Source organism: Pseudopipra pipra, chromosome 2, assembly GCF_036250125.1.
Source record: "Pseudopipra pipra isolate bDixPip1 chromosome 2, bDixPip1.hap1, whole genome shotgun sequence".
Lineage (NCBI taxonomy): Eukaryota > Metazoa > Chordata > Aves > Passeriformes > Pipridae > Pseudopipra > Pseudopipra pipra.
In genome coordinates, this window is record NC_087550.1 from 42,004,375 (window position 1) to 42,024,971 (window position 20,597).

Consider the following 20,597-nt stretch of genomic DNA (forward strand, 5'->3'; position numbering starts at 1 on the left):
GGTAGCAAAACCAGTGAAAATCCATGGACTTCTAAGGATTATTTCTGCTTTCAACAGAGGCTTTGGTGCAACAATCATGGTATATTCTCTGTGCATCCAAGGAGCCTCAGAGGTTGGGTAATTTAATTGCTTTTCAGAATAATCTCTTATCAAGTGCCTGTGGAAATGCTAACAGCACTTCTAGAAAATTCCATAAAACCTTGAATATTTACCCTCCTTCTTCAGAAGATCAGAAGAAATATAGCTCTGCTAAAATATACCTTTTCATTCTGCAGCCTGAATGAATTTCAATCAGTTCAGTCTTAATAGTATGCAAATTACAATAATTAGCATTAATGAAAAATTGAAAGAAAACACTAGGATGTTTCTGGAGAAAAAAAGCATAAGGTCAAAAGCAAATACAAAAGCAAGGTAATGTGCAGAGGTCCTGAATTACTTGTCCAGTATGCACAGCCTTCAAACATATGCTTAGCTCTAAGCATTCATTTCAATTAAAACACGCCTGGCTGTCTCTCTAAAGCAGCACTGCAGGGATTGTCAGGGACTGAAGTTGCAGAAAGGATCTAGTGTTGAAAAATATATTGAGTATTAGCAAAAAATCTAACTGCACACAGTACTTAATAGGTTTAAAGACATCACAAGCTGTCTGTCCAAGAAATTCCTCACTCTGGAAGTAATAGTACCGAAATAAAGGTCTTCCAGAAACTAGGGAAAGCTTTATTGCAGAAAAGGATGTGATATTTCTCCAGCTTCTATAGACAATTTTGATGATTTAAGGTCTTGGCTTCTCTCTGCATCCTAAATTAACTGCTCTGGAAAAAGCAGGTAGACTGTCTTCCAAGATGGTCTCCAAATCCATAATGCCAGCAACAGCTTGACTTTCCCTCTCTGTGCCACCACCTTTACTGGCTTTTGACAGAGAATACTTCATCTTTTTTTCCACAGTAAATTGGCCCTCTGTTTCAAAGTTGCAATGCTTTAAGGTCAGCCACAGTTTATCCACTATGTAAATATTAACAGGCTGCTTCTGTGTGCATTAGGCTCTGAATCTGGGAAAGCGTTTGGGGTACTGGGAGGTAACTATTGTTACTGACTCTGCTGCTGATCTTGGACCAATAGCACCAGAGCATAGCAGACCTGCCAAGGAGCAGGGAAGGACAGCCAGTTTTAGGCTGCATTCTTTTATTACTAAATCAAAAACAAACCTGCAGGAATGGTTCTCTTTATTGGTGATGCAGAAAATCTAACAAAGAAAAAAGAGGGAAAAAAATACATCCTGTAAAACCCCTGCAGAACTGTCAAACCCAATGAACACAAATTAATTGACAAAGAAGATAAGATAAGAAGAGGCGGGATGTGCAGAAACCCTAACAACCCAGTTCTCTGCACAGATAAGCTGTAAGTAACAACATGATCAGGTAGAGTTGGAAACTGAGACTTGAGCATTTTATGTGAGTAGCATCACAGCAATCTGCCTTTTGGAGCACACAGGAATCCCGAGCCTGCTCTCTCCCACAGCACAGATAGAATAATAAAAGAAATATAAACAAAACCTCAATAGATTTACAGTGTTTTAGTGAATTTTAGCAAGGTTCACCTCTGTACTCTGCTAATGCCAAGCAGTTTATCCACCTAGGTTAATCAGCCAGATCAACTGAGCTTACGGTCACTTTTGCTTAAAAGGGGAACCAAAGCAACTGGGATATAGTGGAGTATACATAAATAGATAAATAAATATATAAGTATGCATCAGTACACTGATGTTTGTGGACTATATTTAAAGGTTTTAAAAGAAACTGTACCAGTGAAGAGTAACAATAAAGACAAGCAAGTAATTTGAAGAACATACTTATATTTTTTAATGCATTTTTATTTGTTCCTCACACCCCAATATAAACACTTACCTATTTACTCACACCTCCCAGAGCCTTCCACCTACTGAAAAAGATGTTTTTTTGCCTGGCTGAAACATGGCAGAGGTGATAGAGGACAAAATCCTATTAAAGTAGTATCTATGTTGTTAGGTTGTTGGATTTGAGCATACAAGTACCTTGAGCTTAAAATATTACAGAAGGATTAAAACCTGCAAAACTGCTTCAGGTCCAGGAAAGCTCAGTTTATTTATAAACTTAAAAACCAATTTCAGTCAAAAGGGGATACTTGGAGGTCTGTCCTTCATGCAAGGACAACCTAGACCTGGCCAGAGATGCCCAGGTTTTGGTCTGCGGTCTCATGCCAGTGAGCTTGAAGGTGGTATTAAGGAGACCTTTGCAAACTTCCACTTGCCACTCACCTGCAGATATCATTTTCAGGTTCCTCCAGTCCAAACTGATTATCAAAAGCCAGATGGATCCTGGTGCTCTCTGGGGAGTGGAGCCGCCACGTCAGTAGGAGGTTCCTGGGGTAGCTGCTGGGGAAGCGAGGACTGTGGATGCAGCCATTCCCTGCCACGCTGATGGTCTCTTCTTTTCGGTACAAGTCTGTGAGGTGATTGCTCTCTGTTAGTAGTCACAACTTGTAGAAATTAGTATGTTGTTCCAGTTACAGGAAGGCAAAAAACACAACAGGTTATATAACACAGCAAAAAATTATTTGCATTTAAGGTCTTTAAAAAGTTGGGTCTAGAAGCAGTTTCATTAGATAGGAAGTACAGAGTATTTTCTCTTAATTCAGTCCCGTATAAACAGTAAGAACAACAGAACTCAGGTATACGGACTCTTTATTTTACAAGAAATATATCATTATTTTTACATTTATATTGATTATATAATTTCATTCTCACCATTTTGATTTTAAAACAGAATTAAACTTTAATAAAAGCTGCAAGCTTGAGAACAATGAAGTAAGACAGACTGAAGTAAAAAAGACAAACAACCCTGCTTCCCAAATTTGGTGCTTTGGGGAGAAATGCCCTCTGAACAAAAGCACCAATAAAGAGCCCCGAGAAAGTGCATATGAGTGAATTTAAGTTTGTTTACTGTGCTTAAGTATTTCCTCCCAAAAACATTTGTTAGGCCACGTTTTCATTTTATTTATATGGTGTGAATCATTTGCTGCTAATGGATGATTAACACAGCCAGTTATTCCATGCTTATACTGATGTAACTGAGGTCAGATTCTGTCCCAACAACCACCTTAGCGAGTAACTTCAAGACAAATAGCCAAGTCTTTATTTAATTAAAATTCCACAGCTTCTGCCGGAGCAAATATTCAATTGTTCCTAAAGTTTTACTTCTACTGAGGTAAAGCCTCTGCTGCTGTAAATCCCTGGCTCCAAGGATAACAGGAACTGTGACCAGACCCAGCTCTCTAAAAGTCAAAATGCCTTCTCAGTTGCACCATGCACTTGCATTGTCCAACTGTTTCTGATACTGGAATTTGGCTCCCAGCATCAAAGAACTGCAAACAACCATTTTTCTGTGCCTCGACAACTTCAGTGTGGGAAATTTTGAGGATCAGAAGGCTCCAAGACAACATGCGGATCACAGCAGGTTTCAGTTCCCAGTCATGGAATTAGAGAATCACAGAATATACTGTGGAAGAGTCCCACAAGGATCATTGAGTCCAACTCTTAGCCCTGCACAGGACCATTCCCAAGAGTCACACCATGTGCCTGAGAGTATTGTCCAAATGCTTCTTGAACTCTGTCAGGCTTGGTGCTGTGACCACTTCCCTGGGAAGCCAAGACACTCAGCTCTGAGCCTCCACCAGTGGGACAGCTATCTGTGTTCCTTCCCTAGGTGACGTGTGGAAATCTAGGGCTCAGTTCAGTCACTCGCAGAGAGATGCCTAACCACCTTTAAGACATGGTACATTTTCCTGTCTGGCCTCCATGAGGACAAGGAGGTCCAGCAGCACATCCAGCAGCACATTCAGCAGCCCCCAGCAAAGGTCCAGTGGAAGCCATAGTGTCTCACAAAGTCCCCTGCATGTGGGCAATCTGAGCCCCTTCTCAACACAGACTGTAGGAGTTACACACAGTCAGTCACCCAACTGCATTGACCAAATTTCTACTTACTACATGAACTTGGACACTGCTTTCATGTAAACACTTAAACTCTGGTGTCTTTATCTTGAACTGAACATCACTCTAGTCCTCTGCTGAATGCCAGATCAACCTCTAGTTCCACTACAAGCAACAGAAATAGAAAATTGGTGCCTTCTCCTGAATTTGTCTGATGAGGAAGAGCAAATGGGGGAAAAGTATCTCCCACCAAGTTGCTCTGTGAATGTTGGAAATACAAAACCAAAGTAAGCAACCAGTGGCAGCCATCTGTCACACACAGTAATCTAAGTTTTCACTCTTAAAATAAAATCTAACATTTGACTGAAGTTTTCCAAGTTCTTCATATAAAATAAATATATTTTTTTCATAAAACACTCATTAAAAACAGAAACCCAGAGAAATGGTACAAACTTCATAGTAAGTACATCTATTTTTTCAGGTTGTTTTTCACTGGTTCCTTGCTGTAAATACTTCCCTGCAGGCAGCTGTAAGCAAAGCGTGGCTGCATGTCAGCAGTTCATTGTACTCTTCTGACAGGGCAATAATTCTAGCCTCCAAACAACCTGAAACTTAGATGATAAAAGTCTTCATTTCCTGTAAAACTATCTCCAAAGACCTAATTGTAACATCATTCTAAGATGCTTTCACACTGAACCACCCTTTCTAAGCAAATACAGACCTAGCTCACAAAGTGCAGACCTACCCAGTTTTGTTTTGTTCTATTTTGACCAAATAATTTGCATTGGAAAAGTGACAATTTGGTGAAAATAAAGACCACCCACCTATTAATTTTGTTGCAATTTTCATCAGGGACATCTATGCTGGAATCTGTTTTTCATTTTATTTTATTCTAAAAAAAAAGGAAAAAGACAACTCTGGGTTTTTCCCCCCCTAATTTGGAATGAAACAAAATGTCCAGCCAACACTACTGAGTTCCTACTAAAATGCTGAGGACCTTTGGACTTTAAAAACACCCAGTCCACCGAGAGGAAAAGATATTTCACAGGACTATGTGCAAAATGTCCAAGAAAAGGGATAAAAATAAAACAGTTTTGATGATAACAAATTCCGCAGTTTTTAGTGAAGCAACCATTCCCTAAGTCAGAACAAAAGTTACTGCAGTAACTTTTTTTTACTGAGTAAAACTCATCCTATGCCTCAGAGTTCTTTACTCTTCTTTCTTGCACAGGAAACTCTTGCCATTTTCCCTCTATCACCATGCATTTCACTGTGTAGGTCAATGTGATTCATGCTTCTGAGGGAAAGGTTTCCTTTTCCCAGACAGTCCTCGCACAGGCTTTACCCTGCTGAGATTCTGGGCGACAGTATCTCTAAAATGTGCTCATACATATACCCCCAAACAAAACATCTGTGCACTTAACTCAGCACACCAGCTGAGAATGCACACTACTGTGCTCTTGTACACCAAGAAGATAGGGTCTGTGATGGCTCTTAATTTAACTTAAACTCTGAATTTCACAGACTGTGGTGCTCTGCCAGGAAGTCAATCACACCTGACCAAGACTAATGATGAAATGTCATGGCTGGAGCAGCTCTGCAGTATCTGAGTTGAACAGGTACATGAAGCAATAGAGCTGCACATGTTACAAAGCTTAAAAATCAAAGCACAATAACTTATTATTTCTATCACGGTAATACAGGAATTATAAAGTTATCATAGAGGAGAGGCTGGAGAGAATCACGGGAAGGAAATTCTCACTATAGTAAAGTAAGAGATATCCAAATATTGCACTCTGAGGACATGCCTTTTCCACAAGGGAAGAACGTATGTTTCATGAGAAAAACCATAAATACTGTTTCTATAGCCCACATGAGATGAAATCTAAAGCTACTCAGTGCCTTCACTTGACGCTGGAGCAGACTCTTCAGGAGCTGGATTCCCTCTCACCTCCCTCACTTTGTGCTAGATTACGACCTGAAGTGGTGTGGCCTGCACTGGAACCAAATATGCTATAATTTTCTAAGGGGATTTTCACTGGGATTTCACAGAGTTATCTGGCTTAGAAGACACAGGAACACAGTCAACATAAACTCGCTCTCACGAGGTTGGCCTCTCATGAATCATCAAGCATCTGGGAAACAGCTTGAGGAGATGTAAGCAACTCCTGTACTTCTTGTATCAACAAAGATATGGGACTAAAATAAGACTTTTCCAAGCAGACAAGCATTGCCCTCATCAGATACACTGGGAGAAGTCATGGAAATCACACACTAGGCAAGGGGAAAGTCAGGATAAAAAAACTTGAAAAAAGGTATAAGCAAAGGAAAAGACTGTGTCTTTCAAGGCAGAGAACTGTCCCATGTTGCAATGCAATGTAATGAAGTATTACACAGTATCCTGAATGTCACATACCGACTGTATTCCATAATGCTTTATGGGAGTAAATAAAAGACGACAGTGCATAATACACTGCCTGTCACATTTACTAAAAAAACATTTAAAATCATTTCACAATGAATAAAAGCAGGTGTTAAGTTACAAGACAAAACGGCCATTTGGGCCACACACAGAAGGATATTCTTGATGGCCCGAGCCACAAAGACATGCTTTCCTCCTGGGGGAGGAAAACTATCTCATAAGGAAGATGAGTGGGAAGGAATCTGGAAGACATCCTTTTAGGTGAGGCAATTCCCTGAAGAGTCTGAACTGACTGGAAAGAAGCTTGCTCTATATTTTATTTATCTGAACTAATCTCTCTTTTTTTGCCTCGTAATTCTTTCCCAACCACTAATTTTAAACATAATGACATACATGATAGTCCAGCTGTTGAAGTCAGAGGAGCTGTCATTTAAGCACTTAAGGCAGCTGCATTTTCCAAAGTGCTTGCTTTCCTCCCCCTGCATGGAGGGCAGCTGGGTGTCAGACTGGGAACTGGGAAATACACTTCAATATTCAGAAAACTGTGCTTGTCTCAAGACTGTTCCCACCATGGGTGCCCAGCACATCCAATGTTTCCCCATCCCAACTAGGCCATGCGGCATGAGTAAGATTTAGAAGCACAAATTTCAACCTGTGTTTTCTCTGGATGCCTGCATTTGCTTGCAAGCTTTAGCAATGTATTGACACATTCCTGTTAAAGCTACTCCTAGTCATGACATGCCTACTACAGAAAGAAGTTTGCTTGTATCATCATCATTGAACAGATAGTGGATTCCTTCACTAAAACAATAATAATAATATTATTTTTTAAAAAGGCGATTTCTACTTGCTAATAGCTAATCTGACATCTGTTCTACGATATATTCAGCAAGGAGAGTCTATAAGCATCAATTCCTTTAGAAAGAAGAAGAATTCAGAGAATGGTCTTGTCTAAGGATCTAACCAATGATATGGAATACTTAATTCCACTTTTCTAAGGTTTCTGGAATTTCAGCCTCACTTCTTGCGTATAAGTTTGCTGCTGTCTTTCTTCCCCTTGCAGAAGTGGTTGGCCAACCAACTTTGATACAGTGGTAAAGGCTGAAAAGATATCGTACTCTGACTTGGTTTATGACAATTAATTCCATACAGCGTAAACTGATGAGCTCATCCTCTGCTACAGCTGAGGAGAGTTGCTGGGAACCGCAGTGAGGTTCATTTTACTACTCATGAAAGTATTTGTTATTTCAGGAAAGGACCTTGGGAGTTTGCACGTGGGAGTTTTCCAGATATAACTCTTCTCCCTCATGGCTGCTGTCTTCAAAACAAATACAGCAGTCAGTGGTTTGCCACCAGTTTTTAAATGAATGAAATAACCTTCAGGGAGAATAATAGCTCTTCAGTTCCCTCAGCTGAAAATTAGCCTGATCTAAATAGCTGAATCCACAGAGAAGCAAAGAACAGTAAAACATTTTTGAATCCAGGCCACAAATCAGTTCATCTCGGGAACAGGCATGCCAAGCAAGGTGTATTTATGGCAGCCTGTTAGATAGTGATTGGCTTTTTTTAATTCCCCCACCCTCCTGTAATAAGCAGAAACTTTAGTTGTTATTCATAAGGCTCTGTGTAAATCAGATGAAAAGATCAGAATTCATGGTCAAAACAGTGTATTCCATAGCTCATCATAGCTTGTTGGGCAGATATAAAACTGTAGGGTCATTTTCCTTGTTAGAAACGTGTGGATTTGTCTTTTTTTTTTTTTTTCTTTTTTAGTTGGTGTGTGTGTTTGTTTGTTTGCTATGGATATAAACAACAAAATGAATCCTAGTCAGTGAAAAATATAGTACTATATGGTAGTAGTACCAGTCTTAGACATCTCGGTCCTTTTAAGGACAGAGGCCTAACACGCCTAGGTCAGCTCTGCTCCCATCATGATTCACTATCAGTTCAAGAAGGCAGACCAAGGCAAGGGAAAGGATTGGGATGGTCAGTAATAAAACAGAAATAGCAAGATCTCACCCAGGCTAAAAATTGTAAATTGTCTCTTATGGAGGCACTACGCTGACAGTCAATCTGGTATGGGGATGCATATGTACAGGTATATTAGGGCAATGGATCCAGTTGAAAGCATTACTTCAAGTTGATTTTAGCTTTATACATCTTCAATAATCCAATTTATTTCAAGGACACTACACACTTTAGTAAAGCTCATACTTAAGGAGTTTGCTGGATCAAGACCCAGAAAAAGAGAACGGTACTTTAACATCACCCAACGTGCTACTTGTCACCCATCAAATGAGCAATTAAAAAGTGGACCCAAATCCCACTGGAGCTGATGAAAGACTCGCAGTTTGGTTGGTCTGCCACTGAACTTCAAAGAAGCAGCTCAAAGTACCTGCTCCTCCTTTTATGAACAGGCCCTTTCTTTTCATCAGGAGCATGAAAGATACTCCAGGCAACATAATAGTTCAAATCAGTTCCATCACTGAGGCAGTATCAAAAGATGCTCTGTGCATGTTCTGCCAAATTCAGACCTCACAGCTGCCTCCATGTCCCTGAGCTGTGTGGAGATCTTTGCTAGAAGAATATATCTATAGAGGATATATCAAAGAAACAAAAAATTGAGCAGCAGTTGAAAGAAAAAAGATTAGCCAGTGCAGAACATCTGTACAGAAGGTATCAGAGAATGAGAACACCCTATATATCTAAAATTCCTTTCAGAGCCATCATCCATTTGATAACAGAATGGTTAGTAGTCTGCCTACGGTTCTGTGCAGACAATGCTGCTAGTGTTGGCATTACACAGTCAATCTGTGGTTGAACAGAACCTAAGCAAAGATCACTTATGAGAATATTAAATAAGCAATTGATAAGGAAGTCCAGACATATAATTCATACAGACAGCCTGTCTTTATGCTTCTCAATATAGTAAATATTATTTTATTAGCATTTAATACTACTATTTTTACTCTGGAATGGACACCATCATAACTGCATTTTGCATGCAGTACTAAAGAAGCAGCCCTGAAATGAAGAACAAGCTGGACTGCACTTTGGTGGGGTGAAGGCTGTGACTCTCCTTTGTCCACTCTGATGGATGCCTTGCTCAGACTTCTACAGATGAACACTGAGAAAAAAATTCCTTAATTATGTTCACAAGGATATCAAACTCAGTGGTATTTGCTTTTAGCAATGACTTGTATTACTTGTTTTTATTTGACTTCTTGATAGAGATTTTCTTCTACATGAAACAACATGCTGAATGTTCCATATTAAAGCAGAAGTGTCTATAGAAAGGTAACATATGTTAGCCCAACATATAAAGCATTTTGTTAACTGCTAGTTCTTTCGTGATGGGTGGTAGTGTTGCAATGCATGTCTCTGTTGTGCTCGTAAACCAACAGCAAACTGAATGTATTTTTCTCTTAGGATTCCATAATTATGACAGAGGAAAATGTATATATCAAGAATGTGTAGATCTAATGATGTGCAGTAAGACTAATGGAAATATCCCCATGATCATGAGCATAAAAACACATAAAACCTTGAGAAACTGTGAGAAAAGAATGCAGAGGAAAATTACTCTCCTGGTGTTGTGAAGAGTTTAAAGGAAATATGATAACTGAAGCAGACATTTGCAGTGAGTGCCCACACTTCTGTAAGAAGGATGGTGTATACATATATACAGCACCTGTGTAATGCTGTACTGGGTCTGGCTGAGATGGAGTTCATTTCCCCACAGCACCTCTCACAGTACTGTACTTTGCATTGGTAGTTAGAAAGGTGTTGATAACCCACTGGTGTTTTGGCTAATGCTGGGCAGTGCTAACACATCAGCAGCACTTTCTCTCAACATTCCTTCCCCCCTCCCTTCTATCAAAGGCAAGATCCTTTGATAGGGGACACAAGTAGGCCAGCTGACCCAAACTAACCAAAGGGATGTTCCATACCATATGACATCAGCTCAGACACAAATACTAAGGAAAGGAGGAGGAAGGGGGAGGCATTCGTTATTTATATTTGCAACCAGCATGTGTGCTGAAGTCCTGCTTCCCAGGAAGTGGTTGGACATTGCTTTTTAATGGGAAGTAGAGAATGTATCTTGTTATTTTCCTCTTTGGTTGTACACATGCAAACTTTTGCTTTTGCTTTAGTAAACTGACTTATCTCAACCTATGAGTCATTTTTCATCTTATTCTGTCTCCTCTGTCCAGCTGGGGAGTGATAGAATGGCTTGGTGGGCACCCGACGTCCAGCCAAGGTCAACCCACACAACTTGCTCAAAATGATGGCAATTAGAGACACAATTGCTATTAAGCAAAAATATCAACACCAGACCTTGGCTCACACTGTTTTGCAAAAAAATAAGACCTAGACACTCCAAATTTTCCTGTTTAGGCAGTGGCTTCAGGAAAGTAGACCGCTGTGGGAAGCTTCATTCAAATTCTCCTAGTGCAATGAAAATATATTCCTTTTCCATTTCCCTTCATTATTTTCCAGATTTTTACAACCAAACAATTGCCTCCGAAGTCTGGCATCACTCAAAAGAGAATTTGTTTTAAGATATTGTCTTGAAAACTGTTTCAGTCAAGAACTCCTAAGTCTGAAGAAGACATGGAATTTCCCTAAAGAAAGAAAAATGTTGATGAAAGAAAAAAGAAAATCCAGTTAAAAGGGGAAAGGCTTCTTGTGTTAAACATATTTTAGCAGATAGACAGGCAATTACCAAGTGGAGGTCGTATGTTAGGACATTAGGCAGTAAAAGGAGAATCTGTTTCAAAAGACAAATCAAGGCAATTTTCTCTAGTGATGTGAGTTTCCTTACCCTCTATGTCAGCATTGAAGATCCGAAATCTCTGGAAGGGAGTGAAAGGTCACTTCTTATAATGGAAAATCTGGTAATAGTATTCTAGCAGACATCATTTCCTTGGACTGAGTTTGCCTTGGGCATGTTTTTTTTTCTTTGAGAGACCATATATCAACGGATTGCACAAAGATAAAAGCTTGTGGGGATATATCAGTCCCTTTAGGGCAGGTGCACTAAATATCTACTACCTTAAAGTTACCTAAGTCTTAAAAAAAGAAAACAAACACACACCTCACTGTATTAAAATATGATGGTTGGTAATCTGCTCCTTTTTTCTGCAACAGCCTCACAGCTAAAAAATGAACTCTATCCCAGTCAAAACCAGGACACAGCTAAATCTCTTCCAAGCAAATAGGAGCCTGTGTTGTGATTCTTCTATTTGTTGAGAGAATTCAGACCACTTCTGACTCCTCTCATTGGAAGGATGGGTTCTGGATGCCACTTCAAAGATGGCTTGTCATTTTTCAAGAAACGGATGGAGGTAAAATGCAGAAAAAATTCTTGGCAAAGGGACCAGAACTTGAGATTTAGTCAAAAAAAGTAAAGACCCAGCAGATTTTCTGCTTTCTACTCTGAGGCAGACTGTCATGGGGCTCTGCCAGTTCAGACCAGAGCAGAGTGCATCATGGCTCCCTTTGCTGCTCCCACGCCTCACTTTTCTTCTTCTGAAAACCACAGCTCTGGGGCAAAGAGGGCAGCAGACACTGAGGTCTTTTCTCACCATGAAGGTAGAACATGAGTTGGGCCATAGGGATGGCTTTACATCATTTAGATAAAACCCATGTTAAGAAACAAAATTTCCCTAGTCTGGAAAGCAATTTAAGTCATACATATTGAAAGTACTGAGAACTCTAAGTGCGGGGGATCTTTTCTGTAAGTACTTAGGATTTTCTCTAGAGGTTTGGCATCAGAACACTGCAGAGCTGTCATGTGGATATATACTGCAATTTAAAAAAGTTTCCAGGCACATTCATAAAATTCTTGGCTGTGGCTTCCTTTTATTATTATGATCTTGCACCAAAGGACCTAGAGATTTTCTTAGTCCTTCACCAAAGAACAAAACTACATGTGGTGAAAGAGTAGGAGAGCTTACGCACTGTCAATACATAGGGACCAGTGGCTGGGAAGATGATGCTGTTGTACATCAGTGCAGCCCACAAGTCCAGGAGCTGCTGTACCACAGGCAGCAACAATCTCTCACACCAGCACAGACAGATCCTGATCACTGTAAGCCAAAACCAAAATTGGAAACAGAGTTGGCTCCAAAGCTTTGATTTACACACCTCAGCTTCCCAAGTCCTTTCTGGAAAAACAGCTGTTCGGCTGGTTACCAAGAGGAAATGATTGGAAACATTCCCTCAAGCCTGTGTGTGGGTGTTTGATAAAAAAAGAAGAGTTAAGAAGTTGTTGAGCTGAGATGCCATACTGGCTATACTGCTGCCTCACATAGCCCCTGCTGCAGCCATCCCATCTGCACTCAGTCCCTGCAGCACAGGGTCTCGTGTATGACTGGCTAGTCACAGCTCTGCAGGGAGGATAAGGATTGCAAGTAAAGACAGTCATGTCACTTTTAGTTCTGACTGTGGAAATAACAGTCATTTAGTGATACTGCTTGAGTTGAGCCATCTAGTATAAAACCTAATTCTCTCACTGTTTCCTCATTGTAGTACCCAACACCGAAGGTGCAACATAATGCATAATATCATGTAAATTTAAAAAATGTAAAAAGAGCAGTATAAAGACACACAGAGGTAAAGATAATTCTGAGGTCAGAAGACTATTGCATTACAGTTCCCTGTTTAACACTGGATGTCTCATTGGTCTTGCTCCCTAAGTGAACCTAACCTGATCATCCTCAGTTTTGTGGTGGCTGGAGATTCTGATCAACATTATGTTATGTACCATGGAAACTTAAGTGAGAGATAATCTCTCCTCTGAAAAATGTACAGTTTACACAATAAAAGATTGAAGAACTAGAATTCCAGAGACACTATTTATATCGATCAGCAAACCAGTGATGGGACAAAGAATTAAATACATCTTTCCAGATTTCTATTCCAAAGCCATCATTGCTCAATGCCCCTAGAAAACCAGGTTTGGTTCTTTATCTAGAAGTTCTCTAAATGTAATAGGAAAACTATAAAGATTAATTTAAAAAAATAAAAATCAGTAGATTACTTTATCCATTTGTAGCAAACTAGATCACAATAAAATTAAGACGTGCATGAAGGTTTTCTTCCTGAGAGAAGTTTTCTGTTCATTTCATGCATTAAATAAATTCCACCTTATACATTTTCAGGACAACATGATTAGAACAGGACTGGGAATTTCTGCTGCAGATGTTCCCAAACCTTTTGTAACATGTTTCTTTACTCTTAGATTTGTTAAGTTAGAACCACAACAGATCCTTTATGAGCAGATGAAAACACATTGAAACCTCTGAGGAGGCAATGATATTCAGGACTTTGCTAAGACTCCATGGGGAGAAGACATTATATATCTTTATGTTCTGAACAGGGCTGAGTATACTGTTGGCAAATCAGGACATAATTAAACAATCCTTCACTTTCACGGACCTTCTATGAACCCTCGCTTTTAAACGGAAAACTGGAGTCTCCTGTGTAAAGGCACTGGAGACAAAGCCAGACTTCAAAGTTGTCCTTTGAGTGTGGATTCAGTGAAACGTTTGACAGTAAAAGAATTGAGCAGTTAGACAATAAATTCTGACAGCTTCGGCTCCAGATATCACCAGCAGGAACACGAAGTGGCATATTTCACTACTTCAGCTTTCAGAAGACACATGAGATGACTTAAGGTTAACCAGCAGACACCACCAGCAGCTCCTCACCTTAAAGCTTCCAGAGAAAAATGGTAAGCCAACCAAACCCAGTTGCCCCCATCTTGATGAAAGCCTAATGTTGTGGAGAAATGCCTGTAGATGTTATGGCAGAGGATTCAAGGGAGCAACCTCAGGCTGTGCTTTACTCTTCCTGACCTGGATTGCATATCAAATAAGGAGAGAAGCGCACAGTGGTGATGTGCATGTGGCTGACACCAGGTGGGACTTTGATGCTTGGCTCAGGCATGACCAGAGTAGGTCCCTGGGAGTGTGCAGAACTCAGCTGATGAAGATCAATGCTTGGTCACCAAGGCTTGCAGTCTGTGGGTGAGAAGTTCCACCCTCCATCTGTTTTGGCTGGGGAAGTCAAAGTGAACTATTTCACTCCTGTCTCACCCCAGTGCTGGTACTGATGTTGCACACCCAGGTGAACATCACACGCTGAGGTCCTGTCCAGTTGAAAGGCACAGCTGTGTGCTGAGTATTTAACACAGCTCTGAGCAGCCGTCTGGCCAAAGACGAGCCCAATAAGAGGCTTATGTGACTGACATAAAAAGGGTGAGAAAGTCCAGTAAACACAGTATTCTCATATCAATTCATTTGGTGAACACCCTGTATCAGTGCTATCAAAGGGAGACAGGGACATACTGCAGCATTTCCTGGGAAAACTATTTTCCACAGTAATGCTTAAAATGCAGAAGGCTACTTTGGCAGTCTTTGCACTATCCAGACAAGTGACTTTTACTCAGTTAGCTTTGCATATTTTTACAGCATCTAGGATCCAGTAAGACAAAAACTTTAGCATCAATACAACTATACTTGTAACAACAATGGGGTATAAATTGTCAGGGTTTTTTTTACTATATTCAACAACCTTGAGCCAGATATTACCAGGTATGGCACTGAGTCTCGACTAAAACTATGCTTTTGTCAGTGTCTAGGAAAAAAAAAAAGAAAAAAAGAGGAATAATAAATGTTCCTTTATCTCATCTAAAGCTCAGAAAATAAGTTATGAGATGCTTCACTCTTGCCAGGTTGAACTCCTATCCAAAGAGGGGAAAATGTTACAGTTCATGTTTTTGACACAAGAAAGAAAAGCAAATAACTCAGCTTGGCAGAACAGATATGAAAACTGGATTAACGACAAATTTGATAACAAAATTATATTTTTCTGATTTATATTTATTGGGAAGAATTAAAAAAAAAATTGTTGTTGTTGTTTGCACTTCCAACATGTTTCAGTTATTTCTCAGTCTTTTCCATGGAAGTCATGGAGGAATAGTCCCCCAAAGGATGAAATTTTAAACATTTCTTGATTTAGAGAATTCAGAAGTCCTACTTTACAGCAGACACTCTAGATTACTCTGTAAGATAGAATGACAACAACCATTTTTGGGTTCCCTAGGGTAAAATACTCTGGGTCTTTCTATAGCTTAGACTGTAAACAAGAAAATACCACAACTATGCCCTTAAATATCATGTGGTACAAACTACAATTAAATAACTGACAACTTTGGTAAATGACAGCTGCACTGTGTGTTACTGAAATCAGTTGTGAGCGGTGTAAGTACTGTAAGTGGCACTACTGTCCTATCACACTGTATTGATTTACTTGATTTAAAGTGGTTAATTTTTTGCATTCTCAGGGTGCTCCCCATCTCATAAAAGCTCCATTTTTCTCAGACCTTGATTTCTGATTTATTATTAAAACAAAGTTCCCACATCATAAGCCTTATGAGCTCCATGATCAGCCATTTTTTCTCCCTGCTCACAGCTCTCACAGCTGTAGTTGGGCAGCTGCAAGGACCAATGAGATTTTAGACTCAGCTATGGCTGTAGGGGAGGGGATCAGATACCAGCTCAGAGAAGCTTCAGGAGCACTGGTGGAATCAGACTGAGACGGTGTACACCGAAAGGCGAGACAGTGGGGAAGACGGCCAGCCTGGCTGAACAGGGAGATTTTAAAGGAAATTAGGGAAAAAAAGAAAAGTTACTGACTATGGAAAAAAGGGCTGGCTACTCATGAAGAGTTTAGGAATATAGTTAGGTCATGTAGAAATAAAATCAGAGAGACAAAGGCACACTTTGAACTCAATCTAGCCACTTCTGTTAGGGATAACAAGAAGTGCTTCTACAAATACATCAATAGCAAAAGGAGGGGCAGGAAAAACCTCCATTCTTTGTTGGATATGGGGAGGAACATAGTCACTAAAGATGAGGAAAAGTTTGAGGTACTTAACACCTTCTTCACCTCAGTTTTCAACAGTAAGATAGGTTGTCCTGAGGACACTTGGCTTCCGGAGCTGGTAGACAGAGACAGGAAGTTGAATAACTCCCCCTGTAATCCAAGAGGGAACAGTTAGCAACCTGCTGAGCCACTTGGATCCTCAGAAGTCTATGGGACCAGATGGGATCCATCCTAGGGTGATGAGGGAGCTGGCAGAAGAGCTTGCCAAGCCACTCTCCATCATTTAACAGCATTCCTGGCTCATTGGGGAGGTCCCAGATGATTGGAAGTTGGCTAATGTCACACCGATCCACAAAAAGGGCTGTAAGGAGAAGCCAGAAAACTACAGGCCTGTCAGCCTGACCTCAGTGCCTGGCAAGGTTATGGAGCAGATCATCCTAAGTGCAATCACACTGCACCTACAGGATGCACAAGAGATCAGACCCAGCCAGCACGGGTTTAGGAAGTGCAGGTCCTGCCTGACCAACCTGATCTCCTTTTATGACCAGGTGATCCATCTGCTGGATGAGGGGAAGGCTGTGGATGTGTCTACCTGGACTTCAGCAAAGCCTTTGACACCGTCTCCCACAGCATACTCCTGGAAAAGCTGGCAGCCCACGGCTTGGACAGGGGCCCTCTGTACTGGGTTAGGAACTGGCTGGAGGGCCGGGCCCAGAGAGTGGTGGTGAACGGGGCTGCATCCAGTTGGTGGCCGGTCACTAGTGGTGTCCCCCAGGGATCAGTGTTGGGCTCACTTATGTTTAATATCTTTACTGATGATCTGGATGAGGGGATTGAGTCCACCATTAGCACATTTGCAGGTGACATTAAATTGAGGGGGGCATGTTGATCTGCTGGAAGGCAGGAGGGCTCTGCAGAGCTGGAGAGATGGTCTGATTCCAACGGGATGCGGTTCAACAAGGCCAAGTGCTGGGTTCTGCACTTTGGCCACAACAACCCCATGCAGCTCTACAGGCTGGGAACAGAGTGGCTGGAGAGCAGCCAGGCAGAAAGGGACCTGGGAGTTTGGATTGACAGGAAGCTGAACATGTGCCAACAGTGTGCCCAGGTGGCCAAGAAGGCCAATGGCAACCTGGCCTGGATCAGGAACAGTGAGAACAGCAGGAGCAGGGAAGTGATTCTTCCCCTGGACTCAGTGCCAGTGAGGCCACACTTTGAGTACTGTGTCCAGTTCTGGGCCCCTCAGCTCAGGAAGGATATTGAGGTGCTGGAGCAGGTCCAGAGAAGAGCAACGAGGCTGGTGAAGGGACTCGAGCACAAGTCCTATGAGGAGAGGCTGAGGGAGCTGGGGTTGTTCAGCCTGGAGAAGAGGAGGCTCAGGGGAGCCCTTATCACTCTACAACTCCCTGAAAGGAGGTTGTAGCCAGCTGGGGGTTGGTCTCTTCTCCCAGGCAATCAGCAGTAGGACAAGAGGGCACGGTCTTAAGCTCTGCCAGGGCAGGTTTAGATTGAATATTACAAAAAAATTTTTTACAGAGAGAGTAATCAGATACTGCAATGGGCTGCCCAGGAAGGTGGTGGGTTCACCATCCCTGGAGGTTTTTAAGAAGAGACTGGATTTGGCACCTAGTTCCATGGTCTAGCAACCACAGCGATGTTGGATTAAGGGCTGGACTTGATGGTCTCTGAGGTCTTTTCCAACCTGGCCGATCCTATGCTTCTATGATTCTGTGCTTTCACGCCACCTGATTCCCACACATCAGATTTACCAACCCAGTCTTTGCTCTTTCATTGCACAAAATATGTGGCAGCGTTTCGGAGGCACCACTCTCACTCTGCTCCCCAACAGCACCACAGGCTACAGATGGGATGGAGTGTGCAATGGCACAGGCTGCCCACAACCATGCTTCCCTTCTGAATTACAGGTCTGTAGGAACTTTTCAAATCCACACTTACATAAGCAACAACTACCAAGATTTATGCAGCAAATATTTGGCAAGGCAATTCTCCCTCTCTTTCTCCCTCTGTCTCTCTCCCTCTCTTGCTCTCTGCCCAGGTGCAGCAGGGTCAGTCCTGGCATGCACTGGCAGGACATGGTAGCATTTCCCAAAAAGCAACAGAAAAGCCTGAAATCCCAGCAGATCCTCAGTTTCCAGCCTGCCTAGGGTTTGTCTGCTACACAGCTGCAAGGTAAAGGCTGTGAGTCTTCCTGATTTATTCACTTTAATTAAGGGACTGGTAATCCCCCACCTGCCAATTCAAGTCTACCCACATATACATTTACTTGGTTATTTCATACATAAAGCTCTAAATAAAATGTCTTTCTTTTTGTTCCTGCTTTTTAATGGATGCAGAGAACTATTCTGTCAAGAATAAAACAAATGCTCCACTAAACCCATCTAAATGGACAATTTGTTTCTTCAATGCAACCTTTAAGTAATAAAGAAAGAATAAACATAAAATTCTCTTAAGAAATAAAATGAAAACACCCTTAAAAAAACACTTGTCTGAGGCCTAGTAAGATGATAAATGCAGATCAGACATTTACAGAAAAATCTCGCTCACCAAATCCATTTTCATAGACAACCTGGAACCAGACCACCTGCTTGTGTAAATCAGCAGCATCCTTATAGTAATTACAGCTATTTACACCAGCTGAGGATCTGACCAGAGCAGCAGGTGAAAAGGGGAAGAGAAAACTCTAAGAATCTGAGAAGGAGCAGGAAGTGGCCTGCACAATGATAAACTGAACTCATGAGAAACTGAATTAATCAGCTAATAGTGATATGAGAAAAATTTCAAGGTGTGCCTCTCTGACCTATTAAGCATAGTGGAAGAAATAATGGATGCTTTTTATTCACAGTCTGAGCTGGGGAGGGGAAGATTCCTAATTATATCATCATGGATTGAGTGGTTTGATACAAAGGAAAACATTTTATTGTCATGTATTTTTAAACAAATATTAATATGTTATTAATTTTTGGCCATTTCCAAATTATCTTCAGTACATAAAAGTAATTGTTAAATTCAGCAAAATCTGTGAATTTTGTTCACTACTTTTCACACTTTTAGTGGCGTCATAATTTGCTGGGGTCAGGAAGTCAGACTTGAAAGTCTCACTTACATGCACTGGGTACTGGCAAGAGAATGTCAACTCATCAACCAGTGCAAATGAGTATTATTCAGATGACTCAAATGGAGCTACTCTGATTTACAGTCCTGGAGCTGGGGGTAAGCAGAGAATGCGCCAAGAAGTCAGCAGCTCTTCAGCCAGCCCAAGCAAGACCTCAGAGCTCCCTGCCATTGCCAGAGAGCAAAGGAAAATGCTTTTAGTCCTTTACCAGAGTGCAATGATCAGTGTCTTCACCCAGGCAACATAATTCCTGTTACCTTTTTTCCTTTCCTAGTCACACTTTTTGAACAAAATCTCCACTACTTCACAGAGCTAGAACACAGATTTTGAAGTAAGAATTTGAAATTAAAATACATAGGTTACCATTTATAAAATTACTCAGAGGCCATACCATTTGTGATTTTTTAAAAACTAATATAATACCTGTTATTGATATAAACACATATTTAGTTTCAGAGCCTTATTTCAAAATTCACCTAAAATCTTGTCAATAGCAGAGTCCTGTACATGGTATTTGACTTTGGCGGTTTTCTTTCTCCCCCTCTTGAATCATCTGAAATATTTCCATATGGCTATAAAAAGACTGCTTTTAAGAACCAAGTCCTGAAATAAATGCCAACTAGTCATTTAAAGCCTAGGAATCAATTAGGTATGTGCTGAGTTCTTCACATTCTTCAAATACACGTTGCTGTTATGTCACGATGCAGAATTATCAAACTTTGAATACTATAGCAATTAGTGAAGAAATTCAAGGGGAGCAGAAGTCAGCTCAAAAAAAAAAAAAAAATTTGGATGAGCTGGTTCCAAAAAGTCAGATTGGTAACAGCACTTTGCTAAAAGAAATACTAAAGGAAAAAAAGTCAAGCAAACTACAGGCTTGAAAAAAGATAAACAATGAAAAGAGAAATTTAAAAAACCAGGGATTTATTTTCTTAGTTGAGAATGTACAGAATGGATGTAGGGGTTAATTTATTTCTCCCCCAAAAAAGGCAAGAACTCACAAGCTGCACCAACTATTAGATATTAAAAAGCTTGAAGAGAACGACTTTCTACCAAAATGTAACACATGGCTGATTATGAGGAACCCTGAAGACTCTATTTTCTCTCAGAAACTAAAGGAGCAGGAGGCAAAGACTGTCAAAGCACTTGATGTTACCATAAATATCTAGGGTTAGTGGAAGGAC

General features: G+C 40.8%; 1 protein-coding gene across 4 annotated transcripts in view; it reads right to left on the reverse strand.

Annotated features, from left to right (window-relative positions):
- PDGFD (platelet derived growth factor D) overlaps positions 1–20,597 on the reverse strand; it is a 147,519-nt gene that overhangs the window by 59,515 nt on the left and 67,407 nt on the right. For 2 of the 4 annotated variants that reach the window (XM_064645173.1, XM_064645175.1), the window contains exon 2: positions 2,294–2,480. In XM_064645173.1, the coding sequence (XP_064501243.1) occupies positions 2,294–2,480 (187 nt within the window). Of the gene's footprint in view, positions 1–2,293; positions 2,499–20,597 lie in introns of all 4 variants that reach the window. The other 2 variants (XM_064645172.1, XM_064645174.1) reach the window with 1 other exon arrangement.